General features: G+C 40.5%; 2 protein-coding genes across 2 annotated transcripts in view; one reads left to right on the top strand and one right to left on the bottom strand.

The window, feature by feature from the left end:
* Positions 1 to 529: 529 nt before the first annotated feature.
* Positions 530 to 5,854, top strand: LOC132958678 (protein translocase subunit SecA-like). Its single transcript, XM_061031655.1, has 2 exons — positions 530 to 588; positions 1,878 to 5,854. The coding sequence occupies exon 2, from the start codon at positions 1,899 to 1,901 to the stop codon at positions 5,097 to 5,099; it is 3,201 nt and encodes a 1,066-aa protein (XP_060887638.1). The 5' UTR covers positions 530 to 588; positions 1,878 to 1,898; the 3' UTR covers positions 5,100 to 5,854.
* Positions 5,855 to 6,669: 815 nt separating this feature from the next.
* Positions 6,670 to 20,055, bottom strand: part of ndrg2 (NDRG family member 2) — a 36,821-nt gene continuing 23,435 nt past the window's right edge. The window contains exons 2-16 of the mRNA XM_061030944.1: positions 19,442 to 19,524; positions 17,391 to 17,432; positions 16,555 to 16,660; positions 16,333 to 16,453; positions 15,445 to 15,507; positions 14,668 to 14,728; positions 13,235 to 13,321; positions 12,948 to 13,004; positions 12,756 to 12,859; positions 12,615 to 12,653; positions 12,457 to 12,508; positions 11,266 to 11,313; positions 11,122 to 11,157; positions 10,629 to 10,680; positions 6,670 to 10,183 (exon numbers count right to left, since the gene is read on the bottom strand). Coding sequence (XP_060886927.1) covers positions 10,020 to 10,183; positions 10,629 to 10,680; positions 11,122 to 11,157; positions 11,266 to 11,313; positions 12,457 to 12,508; positions 12,615 to 12,653; positions 12,756 to 12,859; positions 12,948 to 13,004; positions 13,235 to 13,321; positions 14,668 to 14,728; positions 15,445 to 15,507; positions 16,333 to 16,453; positions 16,555 to 16,660; positions 17,391 to 17,432; positions 19,442 to 19,513 — 1,104 coding nt within the window. The 5' untranslated portion in view covers positions 19,514 to 19,524 and the 3' untranslated portion in view covers positions 6,670 to 10,019. The remainder of the gene's footprint in view (positions 10,184 to 10,628; positions 10,681 to 11,121; positions 11,158 to 11,265; positions 11,314 to 12,456; positions 12,509 to 12,614; positions 12,654 to 12,755; positions 12,860 to 12,947; positions 13,005 to 13,234; positions 13,322 to 14,667; positions 14,729 to 15,444; positions 15,508 to 16,332; positions 16,454 to 16,554; positions 16,661 to 17,390; positions 17,433 to 19,441; positions 19,525 to 20,055) is intronic.

Genomic DNA, 20,055 nt, shown 5'->3' with positions numbered 1-20,055 from the left:
AGGTTAGCTTAACCGTTCCAGTTTGGGTGATTTGCTCTTGTATGCAAAGCTATGTGTTGCTGATACAGAATAATACAAGCCAAGGTGGTTCAGTATTTTATCTTCTTTTTGAGCTTGGTCCATTCATTGAGGTGTATTCAATGTTAAACCCAATGGAGCGTATTTCTATAAAACACATTTTCTAATCAACTTTCTGCGACAGCTGTGTTAAAAAAGGGTTCATTTGAAGAGGTAAATTGAACGAGGAATGATGTTTTATTAAAATTGAGTTTTACGTTCATTGCCATCTGCAACCACCATCGTACAAAGTGTTGTCTTTGTGAGTTCTGATTTAAAGATGCATATCAATTCAAGCTAGTGTTATAATAATAATATTTATTATTACAATAACTAACTCCGTTTACGAGAAGTCACGTGTATAAATCTAAAACAGAGCAAGAATTTCCCTCAGGCAAGTATGTGGGCAAGCGGCGAAACAGAAACAAAACCAAAGGCACATAAAAGAAAGAATCCCATTTTCGTGAAGCATATTGTCTCAGGTTTCTTTGAAACACTCAGCGCTCCGCATCTTTTTCATCTCGTTAACAGGTGAGTTTCAAACTTCCATAACAGCTTTTATCAATGTGTTGCACTTTGGTGAAATTTGCTGGATTTATACGAACAAAAAGAGCTAGATATAAAGTATGAATGAAAACTTTTGAACATGTGTTTCCCTTACCTTTGGGTCAAAGATACAGATTCCCCTGTGGAAAGGAAAACTTTTTTAAAATATTGTTTTCCCTGCTTTTATTGAATATTTCAATCAGTAAGGCAAGTTTAAAGTCAGTCCACTACCTCATTATGCCTCAAAGCTCTTTATGTTATTATTATTTATGCATTAATTAATTCACACCCCTTCAGTATGTACTTTGAGAATCTGCTGCCTTGCTTTGCCATGTAGCTCTACTGGGTCTGTTTTTTATTCTTATTTTACTTAAATGTAGTTTTTAATTTCCGACCTTGTTTGAATGTATTATCTTGTGTTTTAAATGGCACACTTAAATCAAAGAAACATTTCTGCCTTTAAATGTAAAGTTTGACATTAAAGAGGACATATTATCCCCCTTCTCAACCTTTTCAAACAGTCCCCTGTGGTCTAAAAGACACATCTGTGCTGTGCTTTGGTCAAAATATAACATGCAAATGTTAATTTGCATGTTATATGCAAATTAACATTTATTGTTATAAATGGAATCAAGCACCAGAGGAGGTTTGTGACCCTGTATAAACCAGCTCTCTCAGAACGCTCCGTTTTGGTGTGTGCGTCTCTTTAAATGCAATGAGCCCCCCTGAGTTTTCCTGGTAGACATCACTCCTCTGTAGCGAGATTAAAAATGGCGGACCTGCACAAAAGTTTTCCTCTAGTCTGGGGGTGGAGTCCATGGGTGGAGATACCAGGGGAGGGGAGGGGATTTTTTTTTACCTGAATCCCACTGTGATGTCACAAGGAGAGCACATTTGAAATGGAGCATTTTTCTCTGTGTTGTAAGACTTATGCAGACCACAGACAAAGGACTGGATGGTTTATTTCACATTTTGTGGATCGGAAGACACTCAGGTTACCCAAATATATTTTCAAAAACAAAAAACTAAGAAGTATGTTTTTCACAATATGTCCCCTTTAAAGTATTTATTTTCTATTTTAGTTTATACAAATGTGTTTTGCAGACAATTTTGTACTAATACAACAATACACATTTTTATTTTATTTTACTGGAGCAGCCAGCAGACATTATAGTCAGATTTGGACTGGATTGCAGCTCTCTGTTTGTATAGAATTTGTGTCTGTGTTGAAAGAAACAATCTAAAGTCTTAAACTTTTTTTTAATGTTTACCAGATTTGACAACTTGTCAACAAAATGGATGAATCTGACACAGATGCTGAAGATTTGGGTGGCATGTTAAGAACTCTACTCACTGGTTTGTTGACCCAAAATAATGATCAGAAGCATCTGCTTAACAAGCTTAGAGGGCTGGTTAAAAACATCGGATGGAAACCAACGGATGCTTCTGAGTTGTTCGATGCCCTCTTGAAACGATTCCGGTCGACAACGAATGACCGCTCTCATCTCCACTCATGGATGATGGAAATGTTGCACTGCATCGAGAGTAACTACATCACTCCCACTTGGCGAAAGGAAAAGACGCTAATTGAACTGGTTCGAGATGAGAATGTAACAGAAGAAGAACTCAAAAAATGTCTCACAAAGGAAGAAGAAAAAACACTGGAAGAAATTCTTCAGGAAATCCGCCAGCAAAAGTTGAACCAAATTGACGAAAATCTTTTATGTGAGGTGGAAGACATTGTATCATCAGTTTATCACAATCTTACCTTAGGCAAGTATGCGTTGCAGCAGACTGGCTTGAAAAAAGATCTGCTGAGGCTCTGTCAGGCAGCAGAAAAAATGAAATTCAGACCCAGACTGACACAGATGGTGAGCTTGTGTATAATGGCTCTTTCAAAAACAGGGCGGTTAATTCAGGTTGGCACTGGAGAGGGAAAGTCGTGTATCGTGGCGATGTTTGCTGCTTTTCGAGCCTTGAGAGGGGAAAAGGTAGACATCATGTCCAGCTCGTCAGTTCTTGCAGAAAGAGATTTAAATGAATGGAAAGATTTTTACAAGGAATTGAATGTCAGGGTCGACTGCATCTGCAACAAACAAGAGGAAGCGTTAAAAAAGTGCTTTGAGTGTCAGGTTGTTTATGGTACAGTGGAGGACTTTGCCGGAGACTGGCTTAGGCACAACTTTCAAAGGAAGGACATATTTGGCCAACGGAAATTTGAATGCGCAATCGTGGATGAAGTAGATTCTTTGATGCTGGATAAAGGTCTTCATGTGGTCTATCTAAGTAGTGAGATGCCTGCTTTGCAACACCTCAGGCCACTCTTGGCATTCATTTGGACCACTGTTAATCGGTACAGTAAGATTGGTAGAGAAACATCTGTAAGGAGTAGCATTTTACGGAAAGTTGCAGAAGAAATAAAGCATTCTGTACGTTATACACCATGTGATCTGAGCCAAGATAAACGTATTTGCTATGTTCCAGGCTTCCTCTCAGATTTGGTCGAATCTAAACTTGAGGTTTGGATTAAAAATGCATTCTTTGCCCAAACCATGTCAACAGATCATGAGTATGTTATCGAGAGACATGGGGTAGTGCCTGTCGACTACAGCTGCACAGGTGTCGTTCAAAACAACATGAAATGGACGGATGGGGTTCAGCAGTTTCTTGAGATGAAACACGGGTCCAAGCTGAGCGACATGACAGCCATCACAAACTACATGTCCAACGTCGGCATGCTTCAAAAGTACGGAGATCAGATCTTTGGAATCTCCGGGACTCTTGGCCAACAAACAGAAACTGAAACCTTGCAGAAAATCTACAAAGGAATCCAGACCTGTCAGATACCGTCATTCAAGCGCAGAAAGCTGTTTGAGGTTGACGGAGTGATTGTAGAAAATGATAACAAATGGATTGAGAAAATATGTGATGTTGTCACTACACAAACCAGTCCTACACCATTCAGGGGTCAGAGAGCGGTCTTGGTCATCTGTGAGACCATCAGTCGTGCAAAGGTTCTCCACCATGCCCTAGGAGACAAAGTCCCTAACAAAGAGCTTTATATAAGCAACAACATGGACAACACTGCCATTTTTGCTCATAAGCTTGAAGCAGGAGAAGTCATCATAGCAACTAATCTTGCAGGTCGGGGAACAGATCTTAAGGTCTCTGAACCAGTAAATACAGCTGGAGGACTGTTTGTCTTGCAGACCTTCCTGCCAAAAAATGCCCGTGTTGAGGCCCAGGCATTTGGCCGCACAGCTCGACAAGGAGCTCCTGGATCTGCTCAACTCATCGTCTGCTCCAACCATCTGTCAGAACCACTCCAGTTGCTCTTTTTGAAAAAGAAACTTGAGTCTTTACTGAGGAATATAAGAGATGCCACTACAATGCTTGAGGGTAATTCATCAAGGCTTTTAAGATTCAATCAAAGCGGTATTGGTGGTGGTCAAATTATGTCTTCAATGCTGTCCGATATTTTGTCTGAAAACTCCAATTCAGTAATGAAGACAGTTAAAAAGATGAGAGATGATTCAGTAGCTGAAGAACTAGCTAGCTTCTTGGAGAATGACATCCCACAGATAAGGAAGAAGGAAGAGCTCTTCAACCAGTATCTGGGGATACTTGAAGAAGTGTACAAAAGCCAGGACGACAAACCAGAAGACTCATATGTGTCTGCACTGAATGAATTCTGGGGAATGTGGCGACTCACAAACTTAAAGTCCAGTGAGTCCATTGAAGACCTAAAAGACAAATTAAAGCAAGACCTGGAAAAAGCCAGGCAAAAGCTCAACCAGGGAGAATCACCTTTGTCAAACCTGCACCACTACACTGCAGCTGGAAATGAGCTGCGTGAAAAGGGACATCTTGCGGAGTGTATCCAGTTGTACACAAAGGCCATCGAGACGGATCGATGTTGGGCGGCAGTTGCATATTACAACCGAGCTTTCGCATCTTTAGCTCTACAGAACGGTCATCAGGATCCAAAATGCATCAACCAAGCTCTGGAAGATTTGAAGAATGCACTGAAGTCTGTAGAGCTTTACTGTGAGCAAAGTGAGGTCACGTGTAGATACTCAAGGCAACCAATCATGGACCTCAGCGGTGATTTAGAAACAAGATCTGACAGTCACATGCTAGCCAGAAAAGAAGCGTTGATGTTTTTCAAAGCACACATCTACAAGGCCATCGAGAAGGTAGACAGAGCCAGTGGCTTAGGTGGGGCTGTTAAAGTGAAGGAGAGTCTACTCTTCTTCCTGGTTCCACTTGTCCATTTTCTTCCCTTGTTAATACTTGTAACCGGATCACTGACTCAAATCCGCTCCAGAGACCCTCTGGAGATTCAACAGCTCCTCAGTCATCCTTCCTTTGACATTTTCCATGAACTCAGGTGTCTTGAATCTCTGGGCCTGACTCATATCTATACTTTAGACACACTGTTTTCTCTGGGTGGGTTTTTCTCAAAGTTAAAAAGGCAAATATTTTCTAACTCCTGATAGATGGCAGGACATTTAGATTTTCAGCCAAAAAAATCAAGCCAACCAACCCAGCAAACAATGGATTTGTGGAAGTGGAAGTGGGAGTGTGTTGTCAACCACAAACTTTATAATGAACTTAAAAACAACGCCCAGCTCCAGCTTGCTGTGGGTTTTTAAGTTAACCTCTTTCTTTCCTCATCAGACTTCTGGAAATGTATCTGTCTTCATAAACCATGTGATCCCAAAGGAACTGAAACTCAGAGGAAGAATAAACCCTGGCCTTCATGTATTTATTTTAAATGTTTATCCGCACAGATTTCTGTTCTGTTTTATGGTAAATATAACATGGTATGTATAATAAATGATGGTGTTGATTCAAATAACCAATTTCTAATCAAATATATTTAGCAAACATCTGTTTTTATTGTACTCTTTACATATATCTCTGCATTGAGCAACGTTAACTTTTATTTTTGGTCCATATTCTCTGTTACCTCTTTGTTCTACATTTTGGTTTTGAGATTCTTTAGTTAATTCATCATTTATATTAATTTTTTTTTTCTCCATAATTTATATTCCTTCAAATGACAGAGAGAAAGCATTGTCGTGATCCTGACTATTCTTTCATTTTGTATGTGACATTTTAATATTTGGAAAAGCACCAAAAACACCAATACGTGTATTTTCATTGTAATTGTTGATCTAAAAAAAAGTTGCATTTTTGTGAAATTTCAAAATCACTTTGTGCAATTAAACTCAAGCTACCATCTTAACCATCTTCATTGACTATTGCCACTTAAAGTACATATTTCTACACTGTTGAAATATTTGGGGGAAAAAAAATCTAATTGTAAGACCAAATTCCCACCATTTGAACATGAAGAAAGCATCAAATTGAGACCAGTATAATGCTGAGAGGTAAGTTAATATGTCATTACTGCCACTGTGTGGTTAAAAAGGATTTATCAGAAGTATATTTGAATAAATCATATCAATATAATAACAATACATATAATAATTAATATACAAATGAATATACATTTTATATGTATACAGTGGTGTAATGTAAGGTATAAGCAGGTATACAGAGTTTACCCACTTATTTTTCAGTCACCAGAGTATACACACTTCTAAAACTCCTCTGATTCACACCATTGATTTATTCACACCATTGATTTATTCACACCATTGATTTATTCACACCATTGATTTATGCTGACTTTTTTTCCTAGGATGGTGAAGGGATGACCCTCCCTACTCTGTCTCTAATTGGCTAGTTCACACTAACTAAATATTCAAGAGCAGTGCTAAAGCCACTGTTATTAACAGAGGGCATTTATCCTTTGGGTGATGGGCCACTTAAAAGAAACGTTTTGGGTAAATAATTCAGAGTATGCTCACTTCTTCAGGCACCACTTCACCACTGTATATGATAAGTCAGTTGGAAACCTGGTGTGTGTGTGTGTGTGTGTGTGTGAATGAATGTATAAAGCAAATAAACACAAGTATGCAAAGGCAAACTGTATTAAACAAACAAGCTTTTTCCTTTACATCAGAATCTTTTAAACTTTCAAGACAGGAGACAGGATGTTTCTCATAACCTTTTATTAATATTTAAAGGTTGATTTTTTTTTAGGATGTCCATTTTAATTACACAGAGAAATTAGCCACACAAGTAAATCTGATTGTATTCTCTTTACCTTTTATCTTTTTTTTTTTTTCTTAATTGTTATTCATATTATTTCTCCCTTATCAGCTCTAATGCTAAAAAAGTTACACAAGAACTATCACACGGTTAACTAACTTGTGAGCACATTTGGACGGTAAAACTAACACTTCACGTGGGTTAAAAACCCCAAAAATTAAAATTTAAAAAAACCAAGGAGGTGAAAGACAAATATGATGGAAGAAAAAAAGAAAAAGAGACAAACAAAAGACAAAGTGGACAAGCATTTACAATCGCACAGCCTTGCTCAACTCTGAACAAAAAAGTACCGCTCCTCTTCCATATTTGGCAATTTTATTTTCCTAGACTCCGCCCATTATCCCTTATTTGGTAGATGCTCCCGTGCCCTGTTGTTTGAGTTTAAATTGAAGTCTGGGCAGAGCCAAACATTTACATTCTACTCTTCAGCCCTCTGGAAAATGAGCCTTAAACATGGCAGCATCCTGGTTTTACATATACACTTAAATCATCTTAACTTTAAGATTTGCGTTTGTCTTACTAAACACAACAGTTGTTGACCTTTTAAAGGCTGGTTGTGAACTGCCAGAGGGGAAGCGACTCAAAAACAGATTACTGTTGTCATCATCAATACCTCCCAAGTACCATTTTATTGAGATCTCCAATGTGAGGCTCTCCATCCTCCATGCTTCATCAAACAGGTTTAGGAGAGGAGCATTAGAAAGCAAATGAGGCAACACTAAAAATGAAACTGCTTATTTCACAACAAAAAAAAATCAGATGCAACAGTGCATCAGAAAAAAAGGAGCTTGTTTACAAATACACATGCACTCCAAGGGTATCGTTTCGGGTCCAACTAGGGCCACTTTTAAGAGTATGGTCATCCAAATGGCTACTTGATGTAGGGCAGTGGTACGCTTTGTGTTTTATCTGCAATTGAAATATCACAGAACAAAATTAAATTCAGTGAGACATTATAAAAGATGCTAGCCAGGTACATGTTTGGCTAGCATCACAGCTAATGGCAGGATTTGGACAGAAACCCTACCCCCCAGGAAAACTCAGCCTCTTATTTTTTGGCAGTAAGAATACTTATTGGCGGCCAATTCCAATTGGCTGTTTTCATTCTCATATCAGGCTAAATATTTGAGGGTGTTCCAAGAGGTGCAGTCCTAGTTTTACTTTCTTACTCTCTTGAGTGTTTTGGCAGTGAAGGGGCTGGTACATTGTCATCAATAAGTCACAGGGGGCTTTCTTGGTCTCAGCGCTAATCAAAACTAAAGTTTTCTAAAGGACCCTGGCCCTCTCTGCTGCATTACTTGTGCTTACAGGATACAAGCGCTTCCATTCACCTCACATATCCTTCCTCAGACATACGCGCACATTGCAACGATCACATACAAACACAAATCTCCTGACCCCTTTGCTTAAAATAAAGCTGCTTGTTAACAGAGAGGTGGAGCGGGGCGTTCATTTGACCTCAAACTCAAGTATGCTAGCTGGGTTTTCTTTTAGGAGGTATCCATGCGCGGGCGAGTCTAAGAGCGTACAACCCAGATGATACACAGTGAACCCTCTGGCCACGCGTAACACCGAAATGAAATATCTAAGCTAGTATGCTACTGTAGGGATGTAATGCTTCATGTTGAGTAGGTCATGAACAGGGATATTAGGTCACGCAATGCGAGACTGCCACCAGTATTGGAAGCACTATTTGTAGGCCATGTCCCAATTTAGGGGCGCTGTCCCATTACGGAGACTCCTTCAAATGTAGACGACAAAATCATCCTTCTTACCCCGGCTAATGAAGGATCCATCTTGCGCATCCTTCTTGGCCCACCATATCCTGAGATTCATTGAACGCCAATTCAAATGAGATGGCGGAATCTGAAGCGGTCGAGTAACACACTTTTAAGCGAAAGGGTAAGGGCAGGGACAGCTAGTGGGGAATCCTCTGCAAACCGGAACGGCCTGAGCGGTCTACACAGGCGACGAACACTGGATCCTTAGTAAGCTAGGTCTATCAAGGGAAGGGGCCCCTGAACTGGGACACACTGGGAGAGTTTGACTATGGCTTACCATAGGGTACTAGCTAGCTAGCTAAAAGCACACAAAATCTCTCAGTCTCACATAGTGCTTTTTCTTCAGTCCTCCATGTTAGCTAAACACTCCAAGCTAACAACGCAGCACATGTACACGCACACACACCCAAATCCAAAATATAAAAGAAACATATTATCCAGTCAATATTCACATGGGCTCATACCGGACATGCACTACCCAAACTGTCCAAAAGAAGAAGAATTAGAAAAAAAAAAAAAAAAGCTTCCATCCCGACTCCTCATACCAAACGGGAAAAAACCAAACAGTCACTTATAGACGGGGCGAATGGAAGACATAAACAACCTGGCAACATCAAGGAGGAAGTAGTCACTATAATGGCTCTCATTGGCTGTTACCACACAAAAAGGTCAACCAACCGGTAGCTTTGGCCCCCTTGCTGAGGCAGGTTACAGTTAAGAAAAATTAAAAATCCGATTAAAAGAAAAAAAAGAAATTACACAGTAAAAACTAGCTTAAAAAGTAGTAGACACACATTGTTATATCTGCTATAGTGTTTTTTTTTTCATCTATGTCATTTTTAAATTGCTTAATAAAGAGAAAAGTGTTACAGTTTTTTTTCTGTTACATTATCATCATCATCATTAGCTTTAACATCATCATCGAGAACATTATCAGCATCAAGAACATTGTCATTTTCAGGATTATTACTATCAGTTAATGTCAGGTGTGCTGTCTCTATAGGCCTCCTTCATCTGAATTAAAGGGCTCTATTGGCTGCTCCAATAGAGGGAGGAAGAGAGGACTGGTTTCTAATATTTCCCCACATCCCCCCCTTTTTTTATATTAATCTCTTTTAGACTATACTTTGTTGATTCTTTTTAAGAACAGCCCAATCCATAGTTTACAGCTGGAAAAAGGGATGTGAGGAAAAGGAGTGGACTTGTATGTTGTGCAAAGTCTGAAGATATTCCTCAGAAATCTTTCTACTCGTCTTGTTTCCCTCCCTCTCCTCATCTGTTTTCCTTTCCTGCTATTGTGGGGAATGATGGTAGTTGTTTAGTGACAAATAAGTAACCCATTCATCTTGTTCCTGCGTTACTATCATTTCTTCATCTTTCCCTTCCTTCAGCCCTCCACCTCTTCTCTTTCTCGCTCTCTCTCTCTTTACTATTCTTTTTTATTTTTTTGCTTCAGCAGGACACCTCCATCGTTTGGGAGGGGCTAGGCGGCATCTGACCGCCCTGCGAGCCCTGGGACAGGGTGCGAGAGCGAGAGCGGGACCCATCCATGGAGTAAGAGGAGGAGAGGGAGGTGGTGCGTGAGCGGGACAGGCGGGTCATGCAAGATGAAGCCACTGTGGAGGGAAAGAAAGAGAGTAAAGGATTAGATTTATTAGAGACGCTATCACACATCTAAAGAGTAAGGCTGAATTATAATGAAGTAGTTTGAGGCTATCTACATTTCAAAGCGAATATTTGGAGCACTGGGGAGATGGATTTGTGAAAGTAAAGGTCACAGGGGAACTATTTTTCCCATAGGAAAACCAATGGACCACTAGAAGATTAAACTGGACTGGGATTTGGCTACAACAGACATTACGTGTTAGTTGAATTCATTAATTGTTGACTTTTTCATTGGATTTGTTGAAATTAGTGACAGACAAAATGAAAATTTTGAGCAAGACCTGCACACAACAGATGGACCAACATACTTTAAAACAAATCAAAACGTTGAGTACAGTCATGCCCTCTGTATTTATAACATCTTGTATCACTTTGTATGCAACCTGTACAACTTACTGTAGCCCATTCCCTGGATGAAGTACTTGAAAGCCTCGGTCAGTTTCGCTGGCTGTAAATACAAAGACATTTTTTTTCAGTTTTACATTCAGGTTGGCGTACAGGTATTCCATTCTGCACATATCAGATATTTATAATTATGACCCATGTAGCAGCCAAGGGATAGTAATAATAACTAATAATCATTTGAATGAGTATAACACCAAGAAGTTCAGCTTGATCAGTCAAATTTGATCAGTGGTGTGTCTGGTTGGTTTTGCTGAATTTTGAAAAAGACCTCATAAGTATTTCTTACTTCTGCTAAATATTAAATATTTGTGTCGATAGGTGACATTTTGGCTCTTGTTTGTGCACAACAAATTATTGCATTGTTTTTTTTTTTTTTGTCTTGAAAGCCTTAATTTTGATAGTTGATTTTAACAGGTATGTCAAAGTCATGCCTGTTTTATCATCTGTTTCAAATGTCGGACAGAAACTGCTAGTTTTTTGTTACCTGAGTCAGCTGAGGGAGACCACCGGCATCCGCCATCTGTGAAGGAAGGACAGAGGAAGTCAAGAGATGTGAATTTAAAAAAATAATAAAGTATGGAAAAATGTATAAATATTTCAAAAAGAGATTGACATGACGGTTGGTTACCTTTAGGAATGAGGTTGTTGTTGGGTCCATTTTGCTGTTGCACTCCACCTAGTGGTAACAAAAGGAAAACTTAATGACACTCAGCTCAAATAGCAACATGTTAAAGTCTTCTTAACCATGTTAACATTCATTAACTAGAGAATGCACAATGCACCTGGTAGTCTGTCAATATCCCTTAAAAATTGGTTCAACATCGTACTAGTCTACTTCTGTTTGAATATGTATACTTCTTGGCTTAATGGAGGTGAATGGAAGTCCTTAAAGTTTCACCAAACAGGTGATCCGAGCCTTCTCTCTATTTGGTTTATCTCATGTTTTCCACTGGGCACAGCTCTCTGTGCCCCAGACACTCCCACTTTCATTAGCAGTGGATTAGTATTGTTCTAATGTTTTTTTCTTCTAATGTGATTGGACAGCTGACGTCTGTCATTCACATGTTATTTACAATTAATAACTTTATTAACACAGCACCTTTTATACAACTACATATACAAACCGTCACCCTTTAGCTAACTGAGTGACCAAACACAAACACACATACATACAGTCATGCACACACAAACAAAACAAACCATTACAGTAATGCACCAGCCACTACAAATATGCCAAGTCATTAAGGTAAACCCTGGTACTTAAGTTTTACATCTATGGATTGTTTATTTCATGTATATTTGTATCGAGACTAATATGGAGCAAGATGCTACACACTGTAGCATTTATTACCGAAGCTAATTTGCAATGTCCGTCCCTAGATGGGCCTTTAAAATACATAAAACTCAACAAAAGATACACAAAAAAACAGAGCCAAAACACAACCATCATTCAAGCAAAGCACTGACAAAAGATGTTGTTTGATGACATCATGCAGTAGTGTTGGATCCACCAATCCACCATTTTCCAATTCCCATCTCTATTTGCTGACTTAAGCAAAAATCATATTCATGGTTGAGGTCATGTGCTCGAGCAAAAGTACATGCCAGTCAAATAACGCCAGTCCAGTTTAGACTTTGTTTTGAAAGGAACTGAAGGGTTAAAGAGGACATGACGCCATTCACAGTTGATCAAAAGAAAGTACGCATTTCTCCAGAGAAGGCCGTTGTTGAACACATCTTGGATAAACTAACAATTAACCAACGCTTAAAACATCTTAGAAGAAACACATAAGACATAATGTGAGTTACTAAGACTTACGGCTGCTTCTTCATATGGAGCTTGATCGCCCACCACCAGCATCACTGGACATCTGAGGGAGTCAGAAGATAAGATCAGGGGGTTAGCTTTGACAACTTGACAGGTTTTATTCAGATTTGACTTTAAAAAAAATATATAAAAGTTTAGAGGGTTTTTACTTGAAGGTGCTGTTGCGGTCAACGTTCAAGTCTCTGCGACTGGAGGGAAAAAGAAAAGAGTTCTGTTTGTTGGCTGTTTGATGTGTTGTGTGAATGTGTTTATCCCGTAATATCTGAAGGTGTGTGTTTTTTTTTTTTTACCTGTTGTAAGTCTTCCAGAGGAGCTCTATGTTGATCAGATTAGACGCTTTGGAGATGCGCTCTCTGTGAGACTGCACTAGATCTGTGTTTGATGACAGCTCCTCCTACAGAAAAAAATACTTGTTTGAGAAGACATTTTCAAACTGCAAGACAAAAAAAACAAAACAGGAAGTATTTTTTGTATTTTGATACCTGACTGAAAAGGTGGGACAGGATCTGCTCTGTGAGGGAGGAAGTCACAGAGCTGAGCTGGAGAGGGAAGGACGAAAGGGAGAAATCAATGAGACTGTTCATCATTTACAAAGTGAAATGTGAAATACAATGACTCAATCAATCCTGCCATGGGTCAAAACCATCAAATGATCTCATAGAACTCACTTAAGTGACTAAATAGATTAATATGGTGAATGTTCCTGTGCAGTTGACAATGGCGTCTTGCCTAGGAAAGGATATAAGGAACGATGTAAAAGGAAAGGTACCTTCTGAGCGGCCCAGTCTATCCATCCTCGGGCGTTAGTGTCGATGTTGACCAGGACCAGACCCTCCACTGAATCTGGGTTTGCAATCTATAGAGAGGGACAAGAAGCAAAAGCAGAGACGAGACATGTGGAACTGTTAAACTTTGTGTAAGTAGTTCAGATTGGATATCAGTCAGGGAGTGAAAAAAATCACTTTTTCAGATACGATACTTTACGAAACGACAAGAAACAATGCGCCAGTGTTGTAGTCAAGATCACACTAACCGAGACCAAGACAAACCTGAGACCAAAGTGCTTTGAGACTGAGACCACACCAAGACATTTAGGGCTAGAGACCGAGTCAAGACCAAGACATTTAGGGTTAGAGACCGAGTCAAGACCAAGACATTTAGGGCTAGAGACCGAGTCAACACCAAGACATTTAGGGTTAGAGACCGAGTCAAGACCAAGACATTTAGGATTAGAGACCGAGTCAAGACCAAGACATTTAGGGATAGAGACCGAGTCAAGACCAAGACATTTGGGGATATAGACCGAGTCAAGACCAAGACATTTAGGGTTAGAGACCGAGTCAAGACGAAGACATTTGGGGCTAGAGACCGAGTCAAGACCAAGACATTTAGGGCTAGAGGCCGAGTCAAGACCAAGACATTTAGGGCTAGACACCGAGTCAAGACCAAGACATTTAGGGCTAGAGACCGAGTCAAGACCAAGTCAAGACCAAGGCAGGGGGAGACCCAGACAACACGAAGACATTTAGGGTTAGAGACCGAGTCAAGACCAAGTCAAGACCAAGACCAAGACCAAGGCCAAGGCAGGGGGAGACCCAGACAACACCAAGACATTTAGGGATTGAGACCGAGTCAAGACCAAGACCAAGGCGGGGGGAGACCCAGACAAGACCAAGACATTTAGGGATTGAGACCGAGTCAAGACCAAGACCAAGGCAGGGGGAGACCCAGACAAGACCAAGACTATAAATATCACTGATATCATCTTGTGTGAAGTGGGCGTGTCACTCACTTAGACCGTTACGGGCGTAAATCAAACTAAAAAGTGAAGGTATTTGTTCTTTTAGAACGGGACGTTTTCCTTCTAATCACAGCAATGACGAGGAAAAACAGCATATCAGAGGTGGTCTTGATCGGTCTTGATTTAAAATCTGGAGACCGCCCAGTCTGAGACCAAGACAAGGCAGATTTAAAAAAATGCTTTAAATTTTGACCATGACCTTCAAAAATTGGTCTCGAGACCAAGACCGATTCTGAGTACTTCAACACTACAACACTCTGTACTTTATTGTCCCTGTAGGGAAAAAATCTGTCTTGGACTTAATGGCTGCACACATTAGAACAATATGAACTGCTGCTTGACCAATAAAACACCACATAAGAGCATTCAGAACATGAGAGAGCAAAAAAGACAAGACTCACCGCAAACCTGGAGAGGATGTACGCTCCAGCACCCACACCCACCCCAATGACAGTACGGAAGCTGAAAAGGGACACAACGAGTTCATAACAGAAAATATAAAGATGCATTAAAAGATCGAGCCGATCACAACTCAAACCACAGATCTTCATTTTCAATCAATGAATGTTAGATCTATAACACTTAAAAACACTTTTTTTAAAGCTTAAAAAAAATTTTTTCAATCAGTGTCCACGATGGCATCTTGTTTTGTCCTTTCTTAAGACACAAGGATATTGATAAATTGAGCTTTGGCTGGATGGGTTTGCTAGTTGAAACAGTCCAGAAAATGGGAAGTATGCAGTTGTTCTTGTTCAATAAAAAAAAAGGAAATGGTAGAAACCTCTGTAGAGTCCACTCAAGGACGTAGTCAAATGATGTGTCTTCCAAGGAATTCATTATTTGGCCCATTAACTTTCAATGAAACGTGAATCAATGTGCAAATTAGATTCTTTTCATCCACCTAACTGTGCGGGCTGACACACTTCAGGAGTGGACGTTTGAGACGCACTGTATGATGGTTGTGCGCAGGGTAGGTTTTCCCACCCTGTATCTTTATAAAACTTGAAGTTCCAGCAGCCGAAAAGCATAGTCCCACATAAATTCACTGTACATAACATGACTTAAACATTAGGAACAATCAGAGGGGAAATTCCTGCAGGTCTACACTTCCCTTTTGTTTGCATTTGCTCAAGAGTATTTTACATGTGATGAGGACAAAAGGAATCATGTTGACTCACTTGAAAAACTGCAGGACGGCCGGGATCATCTCTGCTACGGTGTCCATGGAGGGATACTGGTAACTACGACAGAAGACACAAGTGAACATTTTTGAAACTGAAAAAACATGGAAATGTGCTCCCAAAAAGAAATGTCTGTACATTTACATGAACAGAAAATGACATGCCAGGGGGGAAAAAAGAAAATCGATTTGATGTTCTCGTAACTCAAGTTGCTGCTATACTTTCCACAGAGCACTTTTGGTGGATGCAACAGTGGGATTTGTAGTTTTTATTAGACACAAGTATAGTGAACTGAAACCCAAATATTGATGAACAGCCCAATTGTTATTACTAATTCAAAAAGGAAAAGTATTTCCTCGGGAGAAGACCTCTTTGTAGTTTTTGGATGATTTGATGTCTTATGGTTTCACATTGAGAACATTACAGTAGCTGTGCCATTTTACCCACAGGGATTTAAAAACCGAGATAAAACAGAAGAATAAGCCTCAATTCCTCGAATCACCAGCAGGAGTCAAGGGTCAAAGTCGTGTTGCCGTGACAATACACGAGTCGAAATCCTCCTGAGCCCCTCATACGGTCACGCAGAGGAAAGAGACGTGATAGAGAAGTGTTGGGGGGGGGGGAAAGAAATGAGAAGAGACGGAGGGAAAGGGTTTGGATTTTTATTTAAATCTCTGACAAGAGCGTATTAGAGAGCGGAGAAGAGGGAGATAGGAGCGATGGGAGTGTTGAGTATTTTCGGAAGAGATTAGGTTTTAAGCCTTCCACAGAGGATTGTCTCCATTTCTGAGAAGTTTACTTTAAAAAAAATAAAAAGGTTACATCAGGACGGTCGAGGGAGGGAACACCAGCACGTGAACACTGATCTAAGTGGATTTTTCATACCCTACGGGGTAGGCAGCAGCCCCCTCCTCCTGGCCCGGAGCATCCACATGGATCAGGGTGAAGTTCTTGACAATCTCCTGCATCTCCTCGAACTTGAACAGAGGGGAGAAGCAGCTCTTACCTGCCAGGGAGAGAGAGAGAGAGAGAGAGAGACGGGAGGTGAAGAAAAAGAAGACGTGAAGAGAGACTAAAAGAAAGAGAGAGAGAGAGAAAGTTACTTACTGTCCAGACCCACGTCGTGGAAGGTGAGGATAGCGGGCCTGCGGGTGGTCCGTGTGCCATGGAGGGTCACATGCAGGACACCATGAGGGGTCTCGATACTGTGCTCCTGGAGAGAGCGTAAGGAAACCCCAACAAATTGAATATGCAATGTTGACATTCCTTCAATGATGTCTGATTTATTTAACAGCTTTAACCCCGCCATTGTTTTTCATTTTGCATTTTTGGATGGACCGCATCACAGCTGGACAAGACCTAAAACATGAAATTCTGTCCGTCATAGATCACATTACCCATAGGAAGCCATCGAACTGGGCCAAGAATTCCTTTCTGGTGCACTAATCAATGATGACAGTCTAACTAGAAACTTGATATGTGAGTATGTAGTTGGAGTTGTTACAGACCCGTGTCTACAACCCGATTCTTAGCTGAACTTGTATGCAGATTTTTGATGATTTTTGACAAAGTAAAGCTCGGTCGTTGTCAGATTTTTAGCCCATGCAATCCGTCTCTTTTGTTCTCCACACTGATCGTTTTCCTGTTTTTCGATCAATATCTGCTAAAACCATATTAGAACATTCTACTCAAACATTTAAAACCTTGCTGATACCCAAACCCTTTCCTTGAGAGTTTGTATCGAGAATCCGATACAAAGAGTTGCACAAAAACAGTCCTCAACTACGAGGATTATACAGCGAATACACACAATACAACTCACTATTTGAAAACAGTTCTGACACAATTTATTACTTCACACAAACAAGTATTGTTCATGTTAATCTGAACTCTTCAGTCAATCCTCAAGTCTTAAACCTTACACTAAAAACTAAAAGTCTTACCTGGCCTTGGTCCAGCAGTATCCTGGCAGCGGCCTCAGCATCCTGTGAGAAATGAGGAAGAGTTCATTAAGGGAGGCAAATATGAGAGACACAAATTCAAGTTGAATTTATTTATTCAACGGGGACGATGCAAGTTAACAAAGTTTCAAAACAAAGAATGAAACTGATCAGCAACACACAATTGAAAAAGAAATCGCTATTGGTAATTTCCAACTCTTGGTCCCTTGTTGGGCCATTGGATAAAAGCCGGACACTACACTACTCGGGTCATTTTTTCTTCATTAATAGTTTGGTCTATATGACCTCATGGAACTCTTAAATAAATATCTGTCCAGCACAAATCCAAAACTCAAGGATAATCAATTTTCTCACATGACTAAACCTAGTACCATCAGATTTTTAGCATTTACATGAACAAAAAATGTAGCCGCGATAACATACACCACCTGTCTAGTAGATTTTCAGCCAATGGGCTAACAGTGTTTGCACATTGTTTATGTTACTTTCTTAGAATCAACTCATTTCTACATCATATCTGAATCTTTGAAATCCAAAGGATGGAAATACTCTCACTAGTTTCCCAACGACTGAAACAGAAACTATCTGAAGGGGAATATGAGGATAAAAAACGATCTTTTATGGTCTCCATCATCATGTGCATATATAACATGTAGAGCATAATGTTAGAGAGGAATTACGTGTATAGTCTTTCATGCTCCTAATATGATAATTCCGGCCTCCTTTCCTAATTAAAACCCACTCAGACTCCACGTGGAGCTTCACACTCCTCATGCAGCAGCAGAGGAGACGCTCTTCAGGGGAGCAGGTGTTGGTGGGCTTCTGACGATTAGATGGAGGAAGTCAGTCAGTGGGAGGTTTTTTTAAAACGAGATGCTCAATTGCGACCTTTTGATCCATTTTACCCTCGCTAATGAATTGCTGACATCACACGCTCTTAGGAGAAATTAGCAGGAGTGGGAAGTTGCAATTGGAGGAGGGGCGTGTGCTTAAAGGCCTGGCGGGGGTTTGTGGTTGGCGGGGGTACAATCCATAGATACAATACAAAGAAGTCTACACTAAAGCTCAGCGTGTGTTCAGAGTCAGAGCGGAGCTGCGTGTGGGTGGAGGCAGGAGATCACGATGACAGACGGAGGTCCTGATATCATCTAGAAAATCTGTTTTTTCATTACATTTGCAACTCAGATCCGCCCATTCAAATCCATAATAATTGATGAAATAGCTCCTATACGTGATTTATTACTCAAGTTTTTTGGGGGGTTATCACATTGACATAATAACTAACATTATCTTTTGCTGTTCACAAATGAATCCTCTACATGTTCACTGACTGGCTCCCAATTACAAGCATACAAATGTGTATATTTTTTATCCCCTGTGGCTGTTTTTTATTTTTATTTTTTAAAGTGTTGTAGTTCCCAGTCTGTCCAGCAGGTGTCAGCAGTGAGAAACAGACAGCTCAGCTCAGCTCAGCTCAGCTCTGCGGCGCTGTGTCTGCTCGGCAACATCGGCAGAGCAGAGGAGCCGCTCGTGCTCCCTCTGGGGGCTTTGACGTCAACGCAGCACATCCAACACACACACACACTGTCCACATACATAAGCGCGCACACACACACACACACACACACACACACACACACACACACACACACACACACACACAGTCGTGAACACATGTGTTGGCAACACACGTTGTCATATGGAGGCATGCACACTCACATTCATGCACAAAGCAAGGACACAAATGGTAACAGACACAAACCAGCCCTTGTTTTCTCTGCCTCCTGGGACACACACACACACACACACACACACACACACACACTTTCTCTGTGGTTTCAGATTAAGCCCATTGCACAACTAATGCACTTATGTGGTCTCTTTCTCAATTCCTGGATAACACTTATATAACGCCTTTTTCCATGCAGTCTGCAGTGAGTGTACAATATGTACATTTTGCATGTGTGTGTGTGTGTGCATGTGTGTGTGTGTGTGTGTGTGTGTGTGTGTGCGTGCGTTGCATCATCTCTGACCTTTGCTTCAGCCTGACCCGTGAGTAAAGGCTTCTCCTCCGTGATGGCGATCTCTTGCATTTCTGTCGTCATGGCGTCGCGTCCTGCACAGGTGAAAAAGAGAGCACAGCATGAAAATTTGTGTGTAAAAAAACACACACACACAAAAAAAGGCCGTCACACATGTGGACACAAGCACGCACACACACAGCCAGCGATTAAATACAGTATGGAGCTGTTTTCCTCTGGGATTAACACAGATGTTAATTAGTACTTAGTGCCAGCTGAAATGAGCAGAAAAGGATTGTGGGATGGAAGAAAAAAGCAGCGACACGAGACGGACTTGACGTATTGTCGGAAACACACACGAGGCGTATAAAACACACAAGACGGTGAGACGGCTTCAGGACTACATTACAAAGAACTAGTAAGATATGACAAAGAACAGGAAGCGGAATAGATGGATAAAAGCAGGTGGGATGACATGGAGAAAAGAGGAATAAAAGCGAAGGTGTAAGAAACAGAAAGTTGGGACACAGTTGTGCATAATGAGAAACCAGAGGGGGAGGACGACTGTGACAAATAAGAGGCTGATAAGGATGAAGAGAAGAGTTTTATCCGTTTTGCAGCTAACG

The sequence above is a fragment of the Labrus mixtus genome, chromosome 23 (assembly GCF_963584025.1).
Source record: "Labrus mixtus chromosome 23, fLabMix1.1, whole genome shotgun sequence".
NCBI lineage: Eukaryota > Metazoa > Chordata > Actinopteri > Labriformes > Labridae > Labrus > Labrus mixtus.
Note: the sequence above shows the minus strand (reverse complement) of the source record. Positions and strands in the feature narration are given on the sequence as shown.

Bases quoted from the DNA above. Each gene is read 5' to 3' on its own strand.
- LOC132958678 (XM_061031655.1), top strand. From the start codon at position 1,899: ATGGATGAATCTGACACAGATGCTGAAGATTTGGGTGGCATGTTAAGA.